The following is a 19,741-nucleotide window of genomic DNA, read 5'->3' on the forward strand; positions in this document are numbered from 1 at the left end:
TGGTCCACAAAAAAAAAAACATTAAAAAGTGGCTCAGGAAAGGCTCCATTAAAAAGTGGCCTACCTCAAAAAAGTGGTCAACAGCAAAATAACATAAAAGTGGCCCAAAGAAAAAACATCAAAAAGTAGTTCAGAAAAGGCTTCATTGAAAAGTGGCCTACCTCAAAAAAGTGGTCCACAAAAACAAAAAAGAAATTTAAGTGGCCCAAAGAAAAAACATAAAAAAATGGCCCAGATAAAAACCAATTTAAAAGTGGCCCACAGAAAACAGAAAATTTGCCCAATGAAAAGACATAAAAAAAGTAGCCCAGAAAAAATCTCAGGTTAAAGTGGCCCATCGCTGAAAAAAAAGAAAAAACTACCCATATATATGGCAATTTTCTTCCTCAGAGAATTTCTCGCAAGTAACTAGAAGCTTCCTCGATCAATGGAGCGATTGATTCAGCGAGAGAGAGAGAGAGAGAGAGAGAGAGAGAGAGAGAGAGAGAGAGAGAGTTATTTCAAAAAGAGCACTTGTGGGTATTTCTTTCTCTTTCTTGAAAGTGAGAGAGAGAAAGAGAGAGAATTATGGTAAAAAGAATGGATCTTGTGTGTATATCTTTCTCTTTCTTGAAAGAGAGAGAGAGAGAGAGAGAGAGAGAGAGAGAGAGAGAGAGAGAGAGGCCAAGCGCGCTCCAGCTGATCACCTGAATATTATTTGTTGCTGATCAATACCTGTCGTCATGCGGTGCACTTGGAGTTGCTTTCTGGGGGCCACAGGCATTGGATACAAGCAGTAAACACGGTCGTTGTTATTCTGTATTACAGTATGTCCATGGTAACGGGATCAGCTGTTTTGCCAGACATTTTCTTATATAGATAGATATATATATATATATATATATATATATATATATATATATATATATATATATATATATATATATATATATATATATATATATATATATATATCGAATGTTGCTAAATATAATTTACATTCAGTGTTGGTAATTACAGTTTAGTATATATAATTAAGATAAAGATTAAAGGTAAATACTAACACTATTCTCTTTCTGTTTTGGCTACGAATTATTATTATTATTATTATTATTATTATTATTATTATTATTATTATTACTACTGAAAATGGTCTTAGCCTCAAATCATTACCATGATAATCATCAGAGCATACTCTGATATAATAATAATAATAATAATAATAATAATAATAATAATAATAATAATAATAATAATAATAATAATAATAAGACGAAGTAATGAGCGGGTGAACCACACCTGTGTTAGAAGAAGTAAATAAATAAAAATAAATAAAAAAAAAAAACAGGAAAACAGTGAGACCAGGTAGGCAGGAAGTGGCGGTCTGCGCCGTCAGGTGGTGAGGGGGGGCGTCCCCTCCCCCTCTCAGGAAGGGGGGAGGGGGAAGGGGGAAGGGAGTGTTTAAGCTAGCTCGTTGGTTAAGGGCCGACATTTTGGGTTTACAGGAGGGTGGGTCAATGATCGAGCTATACGTGTTATTATTCAACACTTGCTGCTGAATAACTATATATAAGAATATATATATATATATATATATATATATATATATATATATATATATATATATATATATATATATATATATATATATATATATATATATATATGTATATATGTGTGTGTGTGAGGCATTCAGAGATCCACATATCATTTTACTTGATCACAAACTATCTCCATCTTGAAATTTATCTCTCTTTCTTTTACTCCTCATTTAGTTGTCCAACTTCTTCAATTTTTTTAATGTTTTCTTCAACCTCTACAGCGATTTTGAGGCGAAGTTCCTATCAGTCTTTGCTATTATTATTATTATTATTAATATTATTATTATTATTATTATTATTGAGAAGATGAACCCTATTCATATGGAACAAGCCCACCACAGGGGCCACTGACTTGAAATTCAAGCTTCCAAAGAAAATTATTATTATTATTATTATTATTATTATTATTATTATTATTATTATTATTATTATTATTATTAAGAAGATGAACCCTATTCATATGGAACAAGCCCACCAAAGGGGCCATTAATATGAAATTCAAGCATCCAAAGAATATTATTATTATTATTATTATTATTATTATTATTATTATTATTATTATTATTATTATTATTATTAAGAAGATGAACCCTATTCATATGGAACAAGCCCAACAAAGGGGCCACTGACTTGAAATTCAAGCTTCCAAAGAATATTATGGTGTTCATTAGCAAGAAGTAACAGAAGGCAAAGGGAAATACAGAAAGATCAGATCTCACTTATTAAAAAAAAAAAAAAATAACAATTAATAAAAAATAGATAAAATTGTAAGTTTATTAAAATGCAAACGAACGAACAAACAAATGAGCATCTAGGGTTTACAATTCTGCAATAATTTTACCACTGATATTCATGTTCATGACTGTATGTTTGGATAACAATCGACGATAATACTTGCAACGTTATCTATTTATTTGTTCCCCAACAGTGGCAAAACTGCCGTGTAGCTGAAGAATCGTTTACGACACACAGCTCCTGAAATCGGATTGCTCCGAAGGACAGAATTGGCAGATAAGACCTAGAAAGCGTTACGTCTTCAGGATTTGCTCCGGGTGAACAAACCAAAAGATGAGAGCGGAAAAATGGATTGCTGGGTCGCTGCTTGTGGTGATATCACAGGTGATGGCAGTTCAGGCTCTCGGAGGCTATCCAGGTGAGTTTCTCTCCCCCAACGAATTCCTGATGACTTCCGTTTCTTAAAATTCGTCCCTGGGCTACCTAGAGACTTTAGATTGACTGTTACCTTCAGATTCAAATATAGAGAGTCTCAGAAATACTTCCCACTGTTCGATAAGATTTATGTTATTAATGTTGATTTTTATTTTATCAAGTTGTTAGTTCTTTAAGAAAAATTGTTAAGAAATTCTATAATCCATTATTATTTCTTTACAACTTATTTCATGTCTTAATTGTTCCTTTAAGTACAAAATCTTGGCTATTATAAATTCATGTCAAAAACAGCGTTCCAAGATTTAGTTCTCAACTTTGATTCGAGATGAAAGCTACCTTTTTCAAGTTTTGGAAAATTAATAAAAGAATTTTTTTATATAAAAAGCCTTTTAAAATTCCTGACTCATGTTCATTTTAATACATTTTTATCTATTTAATAATTTATTAATTTATTTCTTTTTAATTAAGTGGGATCTCTTCTCTTTGTATTCTCTGGAAGCTTGAATTTCAAGTCAGTGGACCCTTTGGTGAGCTTGTTCCATATGCATAGGTTAATAATAATAATAATAATAATAATAATAATAATAATAATAATAATAATAATAATAATAATAATTTTTTATTATAATAATAATAATAATAATAACAATAATAAAATAATAATAATAATAATAATAATAATAATAATAATAATAATCATTTTAATAATTATAATAATAATAATAATAATAAAAGTAATAATAATTTTTAATAGTAATAATAACAATAAAATCTATCTACTACCATAACTACTACACTACTACTACTAATAATAATACATCATCTATCTCCATAAGATGATGCTGAACAGGGACCGAAAGCACCCGAGAACAGCCCCGTCCCCAAATCAGCTGTGGGCCATCCTGGACCCTCCAGCTTCACTGGGCTCCCTCAGCAATTTGCACCTGCGGACCAACCGGATCATCAGGAGTGCTGAAGGTTTCAGGTAGGATGACGTCACGCTGTCCTTCTGAAGGAAACTTGCACTCGGTAGTCCGGATTGCAGCGGGCAATTGCTTTCTATAATCCGGATTTGAATGAGCAAGTGTTTTTATAGTGTGGGTTTCCGAGGGAAATTCTTTCTGTCGTCCGGATTTCAAAGGACAACTGCTTTTATAGTCCTGAGTTCAAGGGGCAATTGATTTTATACACATGAGTTCAAGGGGCAATTGTTTTCATACACATGAGTTCAAGGGGCAATTGTTTTAATACACATGAATTCAAGGGGCAATTGATTTAATACACATGAATTCAAGGGACAATTGATTTTATAGTCTGGATTTCAAGGAACAATTGTTTTGAAAGTCAGGATTTCAAGAGGTAACTGTTTTGTAATCCAGATTTCAAGAAAAAATTATTTTTATACTCCGGGTTTCAAAGGGCAATTGTTTTTATAGTCAGGATTTTAAGGAACAATTGTTTTAAAAGTCAGGATTTCAAAAGGCAGATGTTTTTATAGTTCAGATTTCAAGAAAAAATTATTCTTATAGGCCGGATTTCAAGGGGCAATTGTTTTTATAATCTGGATTTTAAGGGCAATTGTTTTTATAGTCCAAGATTTCAAGGGACGATTGTTTTTATAGTCTAGATTTTAAGGGCAATTGTTTTCTAGTCCAGATTTCTAGGGACGATTGTTTGTAAAGTCTGGATTTTAAGGGCAATTGTTTCTTACAGTCCGGATTTCAAGGAGTAATTCTTATAGTCCAGATTTCAAAGCAGAGTTGTTTTTATAGTCCAGATTTCATGAGGCAATTGTTTATAGAGCCCAGATTTCAGCAGAGTTGCTTTTGTAGTCTGGATTTCAAGGCACAGCTGCTTTTAAAGTTCAGATTTCAACAACACTCGCTCTTCTTCTCCGGATTCTATGAAAATAATCAGGGTATGGGCAATGTACCCCATTTTTATGCACGTTACAATACGTGAGAAGAAAGGGAAATTTGCTTTACCCCTCAGGCAATAAGGTACCAAGGGCTATTAGCTTTCTAGGTCTCATAAGGTATAACCTCTAGTTATATATATATATATATATATATATATATATATATATATATATATATATATATATATATATATATATATATATATATATATATATATATATATATACAGGAGAACCTACAAAATCCAGAAACTCTGAACTCTACAATCAGGGTATACTACTTTAAATAATTAAAGAATAAAAAAAGTAATGTGTTACAAAGCTACAAAAGAATGAACTAGAAAAATCAAGACACTTCATTTGCAGGTGAAAAAAATCTTAATATAGCTTTTAAAACCAGGAATTTCACACATCAGGGACGAAGAACTGTCGAGACAGGTCATTGACGACGTCGACCCTCCGACGGAAGCTCCGGCTGAGGTGGAGGAACCTGTCACAGAGGCAACAGAACCCGAAGTGGAAGAGCCAGTGGAAGAGGAAACTGAACCTCCTGTTACGACTCCAGCACCCAGTAAGAAAATTGCGTAGTATAAATTATGGTCGAGATGGCAAATCCCAGCCCTAGGAATGTTGCGTCCTGTCCCAAAGCAAGGGCTGAGGTGCCTTTATTCTACTTGTTATTACAGGGGCCACTGATGACAGTGCTTGTCCATGGAATTGATATTGGAAATTCTAAATGTCGAGTCTGTTTCTCATTGGCTGTGCGTATTGCACAGGAGAATGGATGTGGTTACACATTACCTTTCATAAAACAGGAACATTTATGTATCAAGTAAACTTTCACTTTCACCCTCAACTATTACAACCTTTCATTATATATGTTTAGACATAAAATGCAAATAGCAAAAATGTTGCACTATTTGTTACTGTTAGATCAGGCTTGCTGGTACATACAGTCCATAATGACATTGTCTTAATTTCTTAAAATACCATATCACACTAACTGGCTTCACATACCATTGTAACTTCTTAATTCATCTGTTAATAAAAATTTAAATAAACAATGTAACATGATATGTATTATTTTTCTTTTAATAGTCATCTGTGGAGGTGATTTGGACATTGGTATAGACCCTAACAACCTGACAATTCCTGACGGCCGTGTCTTCTATGACATCATCGAAACCCCTGGCTGGGATGATGGGGAATATCCAGAGGACTTCGAATGTGAATGGAACCTGAACGTAAGAAAAATTATTATTGTTATCATTTGTAGCTTTGTTTTCATGGCAAAACTGAACTGTAACTCTCACCTACTTTATGAGTCAGTGATGCCAAACACTAGAGTCTGTGGCACGCACTCTCTCCATTGGCCATGGTAACCTAGGTAAGATTAAGCAGGTCATGCCAGCCCTTAATTGGATTAGGTTAGGTACGACAAGCATTTTGAGTGAAATATAGGAGTCTGAGGCTTGAACCACCCATGTCAGTCAAGGAAGCCTAGGTAGGTCATGCCAGCCTAAGCTGGGTTAGGTTAAGTTCAACAAGCATTTCGAGTGAAATATAGGAGTCTGAGGCTTGAACCACCCTTATCAGTCAAGGTAGCCTAGGTAGGTCATGCCAGCCCTTAGCTGGGTTAGGGTAGGATTGAAAAACAGTTCAAATTGAGCAGCGCCCTAAGAGTAAGAAGAAACACAGATCAGCTCAGAGTTCAACTCCAGTTTTGACTTTTTTTAACTATAACTCCCAATTGCCCATGTTAATACCATTTTGGTCTCCAGATTTTCATCTTGAATTGGATAAGCTTAAGAAATAAAGACAGCTTCGATAACTTCAAAGAAAATACCTCAGAGTTTGAGATATAATGGTACCATAACTGCCACCTATGTTACTTCGCTCTGCTCCCTCAATATGTATATAAAAAAAACTTACATATCACTTCAGTGGAAAGCAAAACAATGTGATGGAAGCGTGTTATCAAAAGACCTGGTATGAATCCTATAGCACCAGGGTTAAGACAGTTCTACCTGCAAAAATCGAGATGTTTGATAACTTTAAGAGTGGAAAAGAGTAATAATGGCCAAGGTGAATCCACCTGAAATTATTATTATTATTATTATTATTATTATTATTATTATTATTATTATTATTATTATTATTATTATTATTATTATTATTATTATTATTACTATTTCGTAGGTTAAGAAGGACTGTATGATGGGAATGACACTCTTCACTGTGAAAGAAGGATACATCAGAGAGACACCCTCTTGCACCGATGACTATCTGAAAGTTATATATTCTGGAGGTTCTGAATCCAGGTAAGCCCCACCATGTGTGCACCTACAATATACACATGCATACATAAATACTGAGAATTTGTTCCACAATTTTCCCATTTCTTTGGAAGGTTTGGTGCCAGAATATTGTATCAAACATAATAAAATATGCACAAGTATACTTTACATATATAAATACTCATGAATTTATTAATCTCTTTTTGTGAACTTGATTATCTGTCCTCCTCCTGGATAGAGACTGAATCCCTCTCTCTCTCTCTCTCTCTCTCTCTGTTCTACAGGTAGCCTTTTGGTCACCACTCCGTTTAACTCATGGGGAGAGTTCTTCCTTCTATCAGCCAATCTCACGACACCCTGTTGGTACTGGTTCAGTGGCTCTACTTCATCTTCTGCAAGGTTTTGGAACTTAAATACTGCTTACTTTCCCCCTGTCTCTTACAGTCTTCTTTACTTAAAGAAGCAGGTCTATATATTCCTTTGTAGCCAACCCAAATGCCTCGAACCTGGGCTAGAAAATGACACAAGGCTTCCATTCTATTGACTGACCTCTTTCTGAAAGACTATGTGTCTCCTCATATTTATCTGCTTCATAAATATTCATTTACAGGTACTGCGGAGCTGTTGTGTCAGGACAGTACTCCGTGTCTGGCACCGATCTGTGGACACTGGAGTCTGAGGTACCTCGGACCATCCAGTTAATCTTCAAGGCTGGAATAAGGACTGGAGCAGATAATAGTGGGGGTTTTCCCAGGGGAGTCCAAATTGAAGTAACAAGTAAGTTTAGTTCTTGAATTTTTATTATTATTGTTGTTTTCGGTGTTACTGGAGTACTAACTGAAGTACTAAAATGGAGAAATAAAGCTTCATATGATAAGCTACCAAACTGGCTTCAGATATTGTTTTATATACCACCAAGCCAAGGTAAAATTTTACCCTAAATGCTACCAAATAGAAGTAGAACATGACCCTCAAAACCAACAGGCTGAACTTGACTTTGACATGAAATATAACCAAACTGAAGAAGAGTTTCATGATTTATTTGTTATGCAGTATACCTTTACTAAACAATGACAATGATAACAGGCATCACATTGTGCAGACTCCTTTATAGATCCTTACCACTAACTGACAACATTGATTATGTACTCTGAGTACACTCTTTTCCTCTCCTCAAATAACTATATGCCTTTTAAAATCTCTGTTTCTTCACCAGGTTATTGTTGGGCCTTCACGGAAGACCTCCTCTCTCGTCACTACGACTACTTCAGCACCTTCTGCTGAAGGAGAAGAATCCGAGACCAACGTCGAAGAGGAGGAAGAGGCTGTCACAGAGGTTGCACAGGACCCTCTTGCTCCAGGAAATCCAGAGCCTCCACAGACTCCAGAAACTCAGGACACCCCAGAGACTCAAGATATTCCAGAAACTCAGGACACCCCAGAGACTCAAGATGTTCCAGATGCTCCAGCGGCTCCAGATACCACGGAGACTCAAGATGTTCCAGATGCTCCAGTGGCTCCAGATGCTCCAGAGACTCAAGGAGCTCCAGAGACTTCTGGCGATGACTCCACGAATGACGTGCCAAACAATGACCTTAAGGTTATTGCTGAAGACCTTCCTCCTGAGAGCGAGGTTGGAGAGGAATCCGGGAGGGAAGACCAAGAGACTCCTACCTCAGTCCTAGGAGGTGACCCTGTTGTAGCTGGCGATGATCCCGGTGCCCTGATACCCAGTGATATCCTGCCAGGAGCCCCAGGGGCACCTATAGCTCCCCAAGGAGCCAGTTCAGGAGGGTATATTCCCATAGTCCCACTACGGAAATCAAGAAGTCACTGGTATCCTTTGCTTGAAGCCAATAGTGTGGGGCTCTCAGCTCAGCTTAGAAGGAAATAATGTTATATTGTAATTGGTCATGTTTTGTATTACGTTCCTTGGTAATGTATTCATACTCCGAATATAGAGCACGCCTGTACGTCGTATATGAATAATTTAGTGGCTGGCGTGGCAACCTAGTGTAAAATTTAACCACTAAATACTACAAGAAGCCAGAAAGTTTATCGCACAGACATGGACTTTGGCTGCTCTATGTGCAATTTAGCTATGAAGTGTTGAAAACACTGGGAAATCTGTTCACGCGATCACTGGCTAAGGAGAGCCGATGGCAAACTGGTTAGTATTCTTAGAATAGGGGTTTACTGGTTCTCTGTAACTCTAATGTGGAGATCGTTCAACAAAACCTCACCTCAATAGTTAGTCTGGTCGTCCAGGGCATTATTTCACAATGGATTGGCAATTTGGTAATCTGGTATGTTGGGTGTGGGCGGAGTCTATAAGTCCACACCGGGCTCCTCATTCCCTTTAGCACCTTACCACTCTCTCTGGGTAAGTGTTCGTTCTGGCACGAGGCTGGTTTCATCTGAACATATGGAATCGTGGTTATGTTGACACTTTTTCAAAAGGTAGACTCACGGTTGAAGGTATTTTTTGGTATATATTTCTTTTTCTTGTTCGCTACTTCTCATTCTTTCTGCTCTTTTCTTGCCACTGTAGGCAACTCATTTCATTCTCATTTTTCTTTCACAAAGCCTCAATTTCTTCTGTTATACCTACCATCGTCCAAGAGTCTTCATCATTCCACAAAGAAGACTCAAAGCAAGTTCCAAGTTTGTTTTGGTTCTTCAGGAGGTACTGTGAAGTTGTGTATCAATCATGACATCATCCTTATGTCTTGATTTTTGTGTAATGTCAGGCAGATTTTTTTGTGTCTGTAATTTCACAGTCTTTTTCTCATTTCTTTTAGCCTTGTCTGGTCATTTTGATCCTACAACCAGAGTCAAATTCTGGAAAGCAATGTTTATTGGATCTTTCCTAGATAGTGACCCCCAACAAGACTCGGGGGTCGTTATCTAGGACTGATATTTCTTGGGGTCATTATCTAAGACTGGACTACTTGGGGGTCGTTATCTAGGACTGATATTTCTTGGGGGTCATTATCTAAGACTGGACTAATTGGGGGTCACTGTCTAGGAAAGATCCCCATGGATCTTTCTTAGATAGTGACCCCCAATAAGGCTCAGGGGTCATTATCTAGGACTGATACTTCTTGAGGTCATTATCTAAGACTAGACTACTTGGGAGTCACTGTCTAGGAAAGATTCCCATGGATCTTTCCTAGATAGTGACCCCCAATAAGACTCGGGGGTTGTTATCTAGGACTGATATTTCTTGGGGGTCATTACCTAAGATTGGACAACTTGGGGGTCAGTATCTAGGAAAGATCCCGTTTATTGTTATCAGTCTTATTGCAAAACTCATTGTTATGTTTATCACCTTTGGTGAATGTGAACTGAGCCTAAACTATTGACTGAATAAGCACACACCTACACACAGAACTAACTTCTTCTTCTTCTTAGTGAGCAGATGAAATTCGCGGTAGAGCGAAGAATAGAATCTCCTGTGATAGAATAGTTTTAATGGTAATTCTTCGGTAGAATAAATAGTCTCAGTGAAACTCTGCCAGTGATATATGTCAACTTTCATCATCAATTTTTGTATGCCAAATGTATGATGAGCGAAATTTTTTAAATAAATGAATTCGAAAACAAAAACCGTGTTCTTTTTCCCACCCTCACGATTTTGTTCTGGTAGTCTAATTAGTGAAATAAAGCATCAATGATTCTGGTCACTGTTTGGATGGGTGATCGTCAATTGAGGGCAGATGCTTTTGGCACCTGAATTTTAGAATGCACTTAGGTAGGGCGAGGGGCTAGTAGCCTCATCTCATAATGGTGGGTGCCAATTTGAATGGTAACGCCTAATATATATATATATATATATATATATATATATATATATATATATATATATATATATATATATATATATATATATACAGTATATATATACATATATGTATGTATATATACATATATATATATATATATATATATATATATATATATATACATATATGTATGTATGTATGTATGTATGTATATATATATATATATATATATATATATATATATATATATATATATATATATATATATATATATATATATATGGCAACCAACCATCTTTTGAAGCTGCCATCAGCCAATGTGGTTACTTTTACCAAGTGATTCAGCCCTCGGCTCGAGCTTGCTAGGTCTAGGGCCTGTCCTGTCCTGTCCTGCCATCTTTCCCACAGTCCATCCAGCCTCTGCTAGGGTCTAAAGAAAGGGCCAGGGGCTAGCAACCCCATCCCTGAAGATCTACAGAGTCTTTACCTTCTGACTCTAAAGACGTTAGTGCATCAAAGTCTTGCCAGTTTGGAGTCAGCTGCCTCAGCAGGGGCAATGGGCCACAATAAGACCGCCAGAACGTCAAGGAATTCTCTGCAATAATCACACATCATTACTTTAGGTTCCATTAATAAACTGAAAAAATCTAATTGTATTTATTTCTATTTTTTTTTCACGAGTTCTACATTTAACATGGTAATAATTATTCTTATCGAATAATACTTTTATGGAATAAATTTCATAGGTAATCGTTACATATCGGCCTTAATTCATTATGCAATATCAAGTTAAAAGTGACATTATCTGAAAATATATTGTGTGTAACATAGACATTATGTATACATATACATATGCTTAGATACCTGGCACGCATGTATGCAATGTCATACGTGCATATGTATGCTCATTGCAATTTTCCCAAAGGAATCAATCCTGAGTCAATTAATGTCAGCTAATGATTATTGCTGGTTCATGATATAGTTATTAGGTTAATGGGAATATTTCAACAGCAAATGAATCGAGTTAATGTGTCATTGTCAACCGTGTTCCTTGGCTTGTACTTTTCAGCCAATCACGCTTCTCGGAAGAAGAGTTTTCTTAACCTTGGGGGTGGTGAACCCCTTGGGGTTAGCAGGGGGACTGGGTGTTAAGAGTTTCAGGGTACCTCATTTTAGGGGAGTGAGGTCAACCTTGATTCTTTTTAGTATCAGAATTTGTTAACTGAAGTGTCAAGTTTTAATTATGTAACTGATTTATTACAATTTTAACATTGCAATGAAAATCACAGTACAATCCTATCGTCAATTATGTTTAGTTTTTCAATTACTCTGAGTCAATTGATGGAAAATGTGAGTCAGTGATGCCCGGTAGCTCAGGTGAGTAATCTACAGGATGAGGGTCCTCGACTGTTGAAACGACATTGTGTGTTTGACATTATCAAAGTACCTGTAAGTTATCGCTTGTTTTAGGGGATGCTTCGTCACATAATACTGCAGTGTCTGGGTAAAAATGCTGATTACTGCCATGTCCAACTAAATTTTGTAGAGTTTCCTACTTTATCAGCAACAGAGCGCCTACCCAACATGTGTAACTGATGCTGAAATTTGGTCATTCTATGAAAGGTAGTCCTACAGGCCATAAAGAAAGCAAACAGAAAATACGCATTATCGTACGCCTACAAAGACACAGCAGAAATCATCTACCATCTGGCATCTAGTGATGTTGAGTGCCTATTGCTTCACAACAAGATTCCTTCATACCGTGATTCCCAGTAGTTAATTGTTTAACTAAAAATCAAACAAATCTCTTGCCTAGTTTTCACATATCTTGCACGAGAATCGACATTATGCTGTGGTTTGGCAGCTATGGAATACTATCAGTTGAATGCCTGCTTAGTGACCATACGGCATCAATTATGTACAATAGTTTCCTCTTGGTCAGACAATGTACAGTGTCTAAGGTTGAGTTTCAAGGCGTATAGATTTCCATGCACTTTCATCTGCCTAATCCCGAGCCAAAGTTATTTTAGAGTGGAATTTAGAACTATTTGCATTGCGATTTGTTCCCATTTTTGAGCAAAGCTTAAACCAACCCCACTGTCATTACAAGCCAATTTGACAAATTAGACTACTCTGAGGAAGTGTCACAAAAGCACGTTTCTGGCAACTTCTGGCATCTTGCTGGCAAATTTTGCTCTAAGCAGCTAACAATTTTTCTTATATTGGTAAAAATTTAAGTCACACACATTTTAGTAATGTTCCACATACATACACCAGCAACTGTGACATCAATTTGGCCGGAAGCGTTGGCAACTTGACACAAGATTATGTACACAGTGCCAAAAGATCCCAGAAAGCGTACTCCATCTAACACTGCCCTAGGTAGTTAGCCTTGGTTAAAACATAATACAGGGAATAAAATAGTCTCATTGGTCTTCTCACTGCTGATGCCATTCGTCTCAAGTAAATGCTCCCATTTTCAGTCGTGGGTTTCTACAGCTCTTCACTTTACATAGCTGCTCTGCGTAGACGATGAGTGATTGGGTCGAGCTCTGCTCCCAGCATGGCCGCGAGAGAGTACACATCACCAGGCTGGAAAAGGGAAATTGGAATCAGTGTTTACATCAGAATATAGAGGATGAAAGGCAGAAAATCAAATTAATAACTGCTCTGATTATAGAAGGTGGAAAAGGGAAAATGAAAGGAATAATCATCCTTAATTATAGAGGCTGGGGATGAAAAACCATGCAGATAATTCATGACAGAGGTTGAAAAAGGGAAATTAAAATGAATAATTGTCTTTAATTATGGAGACTAGTAAAGACAAATCTTATAGATAATTCACTCTCATTATAAACTTTAGGACAGGAAAATTTAACCAGTGACCAATAATAAATAACAATAAAATAATAATAAATCAGGACATTCTATTCCAGAACTTGAATCAAGAAGAAAATTTTGTTTATTGTAACTGTGGACTTCTCTATGTTATGCAGGCGTGTATGTGTGTGTGTGTGTGTGTGTGTGTGTGAAGAGTACCTGGTAGCTAAGAGATTATGGTGGGTCAAGGACAGAGCAGAGCCTTTCGGTTATAAGCAAATCTTTTAAACTTCCCAACACATTGGCTCCCCACCACTGTCAACTGAACAACCAGGTGAATAATTCACTGCACAAAGGTACACTGGGATTTAACAGAATAACTAACAGAATGTTCTAATTTGCTATGGAACTGAATCACATAGCCACACACACACACACACACACACATATATATACAGTAAGAACTCACATTCAGCGCTCTGATGGGGGGAGCAGGTGTGTTTGCCCTGAAGGCTGATCTCTTGAAGCCTGGCATTGCTGACAGGCCATAACCCCCAGATCGCCTCCAGATGCGGTCCTCATGAGGAAGCATTACTGAAAAGAGATGACAGATTTAGTAAGAGGAAGTCCTACTCTATCTTACATAGGAACTAGTCAGTAACCTTCTCCACTAGATGGAATCTGCAGACAGCAGGAAGGGTTACTTACACTAATCTGGAAAAGATTTATGTATCCACCACCTAAAACTAGTCTATACCTTCAGTAACTCAAAATCTTTCTAACCTCGGCTAGGGGCCAATGGAGGATGAGTGTTTTGCCTTAGGTATCCCATTCCCTCTTCATCCTCATCATCCTCTTCTTCTTCTTCCTCTTCCTCATCATAGTCGGGGAAGAGTTTGGGCTGTGGGGCAAACCTGTTGGAGGATAAGGAATTGGTGGTAACCTCAGGAAAGGGGATGTGTGCAAAGCTTTATCAGTCAGTTGAGAACTAAGACAAATATCAGTGGAGCCAATATTAACCAATGTGAAATGGAGTGATGCCTTCAAGCACATGGGAATGGTATGAGCTTTGATTCATTCACACATTTACAACATAGGCTTCACTCATTCAAAGCAGATCTAAGTAATACCAGGCTTTCCTCAATGAACTGTATCTCTTTATTATGACACATCCAACAGGACATTATGATGTGGTCATATTCATTCAGGTTTATCTTAATGCTATGCAATTTGACTCATTCAGTTGCATCTTAATACTATGTTTTGAATCATGATAACATATCTTCATAAGTACTGTTATCATTTATGTTGATTTTATTATTGGTGTTAATTATATATGTTTTAACTTGCTGGTACAGTGGCCATTGGAGGACAGGAGCTGTCTAACCTCAGTGGGGCAGCAGCCTTTGGAGCATAGTATCTACCTTACCTTAGTGGTGCCAGGGCATTTGGAGTACAGTATCCATCTTATCTCAGTGGTGCCAAGACCTTTTATAATAATATAGCATCTATCTTACCCCAGTGGTGCCAGGCCCTTTGGAGCACAGTATCATTCTTACCTCAGTGGTGCCAGACCTTTGGAGCATATTATCTATCTTACCTTAGTGATACCAGGGCCTTTGTCATAGCATCTATCTTACCTATCTTACCTGAGAGGTGCAAGGGCTAGTGGTACCAGGGCCTTTGGAGCACAGTATCTATCTTACCTGAGTGGTGCAAGGGCCTTTCCAGCACAGTATTTATCTTACCTTAGTGATGTCAGGGCATTTGGGGTGCAGTATCTATTTTACCTTAGTGATACCAGGGCCTTTTTCATAGTATCTATCTTACCTCAGTGGTACCAGGGCCTTTGGAGCACGATATACATCTATCCCCAATGGTACCATCACCAATTCAGCACAGTATCATTCTTACCTGAGTGGTGCAAAGGCCTTTGTAAAGTGGTACCAGAGCCTTTGGGGAGCTTTATCCATTTTACCTCAGTGGTACCAGAGCCTTTGGTAACATTACCTATCTTTGGTGGTTCTAGGACCTATGGAACATAATATCTGCCTTACCTTGGGGGTGCAGGAGCCATTGGGGCATAGGTCACAGTGGCAAATCCAGGGTTGCGATGCTTGGGGACCTTGCCTAACATAGCCAGAAGTTCCATGACGTCGACTTCCCTCCGGAGCTTGTCGAGGTCGATGTTTCTCAGGTCACGGCGGATCCTGTTGAGGTCATGGAGGTCCCTCTTGTGCCGGTGACCAGTCCGCAGGGCCTTGAGGGAAACCTGGAGGCTGAGAATATAGGATTATTTATTTCATTTCTGTCTTTTATATATATATACATATATGTATATATATTTATATATATATACATGTGTATGTATATCATCTATTAGTAATTGAGTTTAATTATGTCTTAATTAAATTGTTAATTACCAATTAATCCATTTATTAGTGAGACAGTTAAAAGCATAAGAACTGCAGAATAAAACCAGTTGCTCCGATGCCTGGGGTCTTCAAAAATGTCATTTTATTCCTTTATTTCCTTATTCATAACCTTATGCTCAATTTTGGCCTAAGAGGCCGATGGAGGTGGCATCTCAATTCCCATATCTAGCATGGGCCTCTTGAAGGATGGACCACTGTGAGTTAGGAAGAACTTAAGTACATTCAGGACGTTGCAAACTCAAGGGTCAACCAGCTTGATTCATCTTTCATACCATTCACTTCCAGAATATGGAAATCGATACCTTCTTCGGTGATCCTCGACTGACTTAACTATGGACTGGGATTAAGGGATCAAAGTATACTGTCACTTCATCTTTCTTGGCTTTTCATTGTCTCAGATAATACTGCCATTTCTTTCATGTGTGCAAGGTGTGAGGCTGTGAGCCACACCCCCTTTTCAGCTATTAACTGCTAGATGTTAGGTAGCCTTTGTCCCTTCAAGTTGATTAAGAAAATTACACTTCCAGATTTATTTATATATATACAAGTAACAATATATTATATATATATATATATATATATATATATATATATATATATATATATATATATATATATATATATATATATATATATATATATATATATATATGTATAAATATATATATATATATATATATATATAATACTTTGTCATGAACTTTACTCATGACATTTCTATACTTTCAAGCCACAAATGTCAAAGCATAAAATCGCAATCAGTTTACTTTAGGAATAACTTTCCACCAAAACAGAATTGCATAGGCTAAGTCCTCTCACATCCCTAACCAGCGATCGAACATATTTCCTTTTTGAGCTGGAAAGAAATATATAAGTTTAAAAACACTTAGGGAGATCCCCGTCAGCCTCTCCTCTCTGTCTCTTTGACAAAATCAAAGATACTCTTCAAAAGGCAGATGAGCCATTTTGAAAAACAAGATGAAACGTGACTTGATCAACAATGTTAGTGGGAATGGAATGGAATATAGGATTAAAGGCTAAAGGCCTAACGCTGGGACCTTTGAGATCATTCAGCACTGAAAGGGAAATTTACATTAAAAGGGTTTGAAAGGTGTAACAGGAGGAAAACCTTTCAGTTGCATCATGAAACAATTGTTAGAAGAGGGTGGATAGCAAGATGGAAGAAAGAGAATATGAATGGAGGTACAGTCAATAGAATGAAAGGTGTTGCAGCTAAGGGCCGAAGGGACGCTTCGAAGAACCTTAAGTAATGCCTACAGTGCATCTCATGAGGTGCACTGACAGCACTACCCCCTTACAGGGACACTGATGGTTGGGTGACACTTTTCATAATGTCTTTTGCATGTGTATGTGTGTATAATTTAAGTTCTGCATGTGTGTGTCTGTGTGTGTCTCTTTTTACCCACTCCCAACAGAAAGACGATGTCAGGTAACTTATCCCTTCTAAGTCTTACCCCTTCTAAGTATTATCCCTTCTAATTATTATCTCTTCTAAGTCTTATCCCTTCTGAGTATCTGGTGAACAAACGGTCAAAGTTTTAGAGCCTAAGTTCTGTCATAGCCACAATACATTCAGACTATTTTATCTATAATGTTTATGTTTTATTCGGCTACTAAACATCTCTTCACTTGACAACTCCAAAGACAAAGAAAAGAAAAACCGAGGTGCTAGTACTAAACATGGCGGAAGCTCCGTGGGACGCCGTGTTAGTAGTAGCCCCTTGCAGGTCAAAGTATTATTTACACCCATTTCTTTACTGTTTGCTTGACAAATTGTATTAATAAACGATATCTTCATATGGCCGTTTACTTTACATTTACACCATATGGGGTTTAGTACTGGCACCTGACAGGTGACACGTAGATAACAAGCCAAAGTAGCACTGAAAAACACGTTTTCATATCTATTCAGGACCAATCTCTCTTCACTCAATCTGGCTACTATTGGTTCTATTCCTTTGACTCAGCTCCAAAACTAAAGTAATCCAGTGTCACATCTTTCCGAGATGTAACCGAGTACCAGGACTCTTCCTATAAGAAAGCGGGACGCCATATCTTAAAATCTAACCATAGAATTTTCCTGAAAATAATCTATTATGTTTCCCACACCCAAATTATTGTGGGAGGTATTAACCTAACCTAACCCAACCTAACTTAACCTAACACAACCTAACCTAACCTAGGTGCATGGCAAAACCAGGGTTGGTGCAATACTTCTCAGGAACTTGCTCCTGGGTCACTTACACTTTCCTAGGGTCAGGTTTCTGCTGACGGTGGTGGATTGAGCGACGCTTCCTCCGGGCGGGGAAGGTCCCGTCGTCCACGGCTCCGTACAGGGAGGGCATGCCCCAGTCTGCAGTGATAAGAGAGGAAGATGATTATCAAGAAGTTTATCCTTTATTTCACGACTTCGTTAATCATACTTGGTTCCATATTGGAGCCCTTATAGTAGGCTTGTAGCATCCTGCTTTTCCAGCTGTAGTTACCAGCTTGGCTTGTTATAATCATAATTAAATGCATATATATGTACAATAAATACCTTCGTGAGGAGAGAGAGAGAGAGAGAGAGAGAGAGAGAGTGCATATGTGATATTACAGATGAGAGAGAGAGAGAGAGAGAGAGAGAGAGAGAGAGAGAGAGAGAGGTGCATATGTTAGTATTACAGAGAGAGAGAGAGAGAGAGAGAGAGAGAGAGAGTGCATATGTTAGTATTACAGAGAGAGAGAGAGAGAGAGAGAGAGAGAGAGAGAGAGAGAGTGCATATGTGAGTATTACAGAGAGAGAGAGAGAGGGGTGCACATATTAATATTACAGAGAGAGAGAGAGAGAGAGAGAGAGAGAGAGAGAGAGAGAGAGAGAGTGCATATGTGAGAAATACAGAGAGAGAGAGAGAGAGAGAGAGAGAGAGAGAGAGAGAGAGGTGCATATGTTAGTATAACAGAGAGAGAGAGAGAGAGAGAGGTGCATATGTTAGTATAACACAGAGAGAGAGAGAGAGAGAGAGAGAGAGAGAGAGAGAGGTACTTATGTGAGTATTACACAGAGAGAGAGAGAGAGAGAGAGAGAGAGAGAGAGAGAGAGAGAGAGAGAGAGAGAGAGAGGCCTACATGTGAATATTAGATAATTAAAACATGTACCAAAGAGGCCCTTACTTGGATTATAAAACTCTGAAGGAGGTCTCCACCTACTGGCCAACGCCACAGGTGGGAGATCACTGATCATCTCCTCCCGATGAATGGGCACCTGGCGATGGCTCAGGTGCGCCGTCACTGGAGGAAGGTGGCGCCCCTCGTGGGTGGTGGGCTCTGGTCTGGGAGGGGGTGGAGGAGGAGGAGGAGGGGGTGATTCCTGCCGGTGGTCGTCTTCGGTGTCTTCGTCGGAATCGTGAGCTTCGGATTTGTCCTCGGAGCCAATTTTGCCGACGCTGCTGTGGGCTTCGTCTGCGTCTCCTTCGGGATCCGCCGTCGGGTTCTCGTGTTCTGTGTTCTCTGTTGTGTGAGGACGAGGGAGAAGGAGTCAGGGACTTCCAGGTATTAAGGGGTTTTGTCTTTAAAGGTATGGGGTCATTTATTGGCCATAAGAATACCTCAAAGTGGCCTTAAATTGACCCTTAATTGGCCATAAAGAGGATTTTAAGGCGTCCAGGAAACGCCTTTGGTATTCAATGGCCATAAAGTGGCTCTTGATCAGCCATCAAAAGGACTTCTAGGAGCC

At 38.0% G+C, this 19,741-nt stretch overlaps 2 protein-coding genes across 4 annotated transcripts in view; one reads left to right on the plus strand and one right to left on the minus strand.

Annotated features, from left to right (window-relative positions):
* The first annotated feature begins 3,586 nt into the window (after positions 1 to 3,586).
* LOC136830876 (uncharacterized) lies at positions 3,587 to 10,679 on the plus strand. Its single transcript, XM_067090848.1, has 6 exons — positions 3,587 to 3,735; positions 5,085 to 5,239; positions 5,767 to 5,912; positions 6,868 to 6,989; positions 7,576 to 7,742; positions 8,182 to 10,679. The coding sequence occupies exons 1-6, from the start codon at positions 3,587 to 3,589 to the stop codon at positions 8,247 to 8,249; spliced, it is 807 nt and encodes a 268-aa protein (XP_066946949.1). The 3' UTR covers positions 8,250 to 10,679.
* A 713-nt stretch (positions 10,680 to 11,392) lies between these two features.
* Positions 11,393 to 19,741, minus strand: part of LOC136830571 (uncharacterized) — a 51,550-nt gene continuing 43,201 nt past the window's right edge. For all 3 annotated transcript variants that reach the window (XM_067090092.1, XM_067090090.1, XM_067090091.1), the window contains 6 exons: positions 19,180 to 19,515; positions 18,271 to 18,379; positions 15,628 to 15,849; positions 14,354 to 14,484; positions 14,040 to 14,164; positions 11,393 to 13,342 (listed from right to left, as the gene is read on the minus strand). In XM_067090092.1, coding sequence (XP_066946193.1) covers positions 13,259 to 13,342; positions 14,040 to 14,164; positions 14,354 to 14,484; positions 15,628 to 15,849; positions 18,271 to 18,379; positions 19,180 to 19,515 — 1,007 coding nt within the window. In that variant the 3' untranslated portion in view covers positions 11,393 to 13,258. The remainder of the gene's footprint in view (positions 13,343 to 14,039; positions 14,165 to 14,353; positions 14,485 to 15,627; positions 15,850 to 18,270; positions 18,380 to 19,179; positions 19,516 to 19,741) is intronic.

The sequence above is a fragment of the Macrobrachium rosenbergii genome, chromosome 47 (assembly GCF_040412425.1).
Source record: "Macrobrachium rosenbergii isolate ZJJX-2024 chromosome 47, ASM4041242v1, whole genome shotgun sequence".
Taxonomy (NCBI): domain Eukaryota; kingdom Metazoa; phylum Arthropoda; class Malacostraca; order Decapoda; family Palaemonidae; genus Macrobrachium; species Macrobrachium rosenbergii.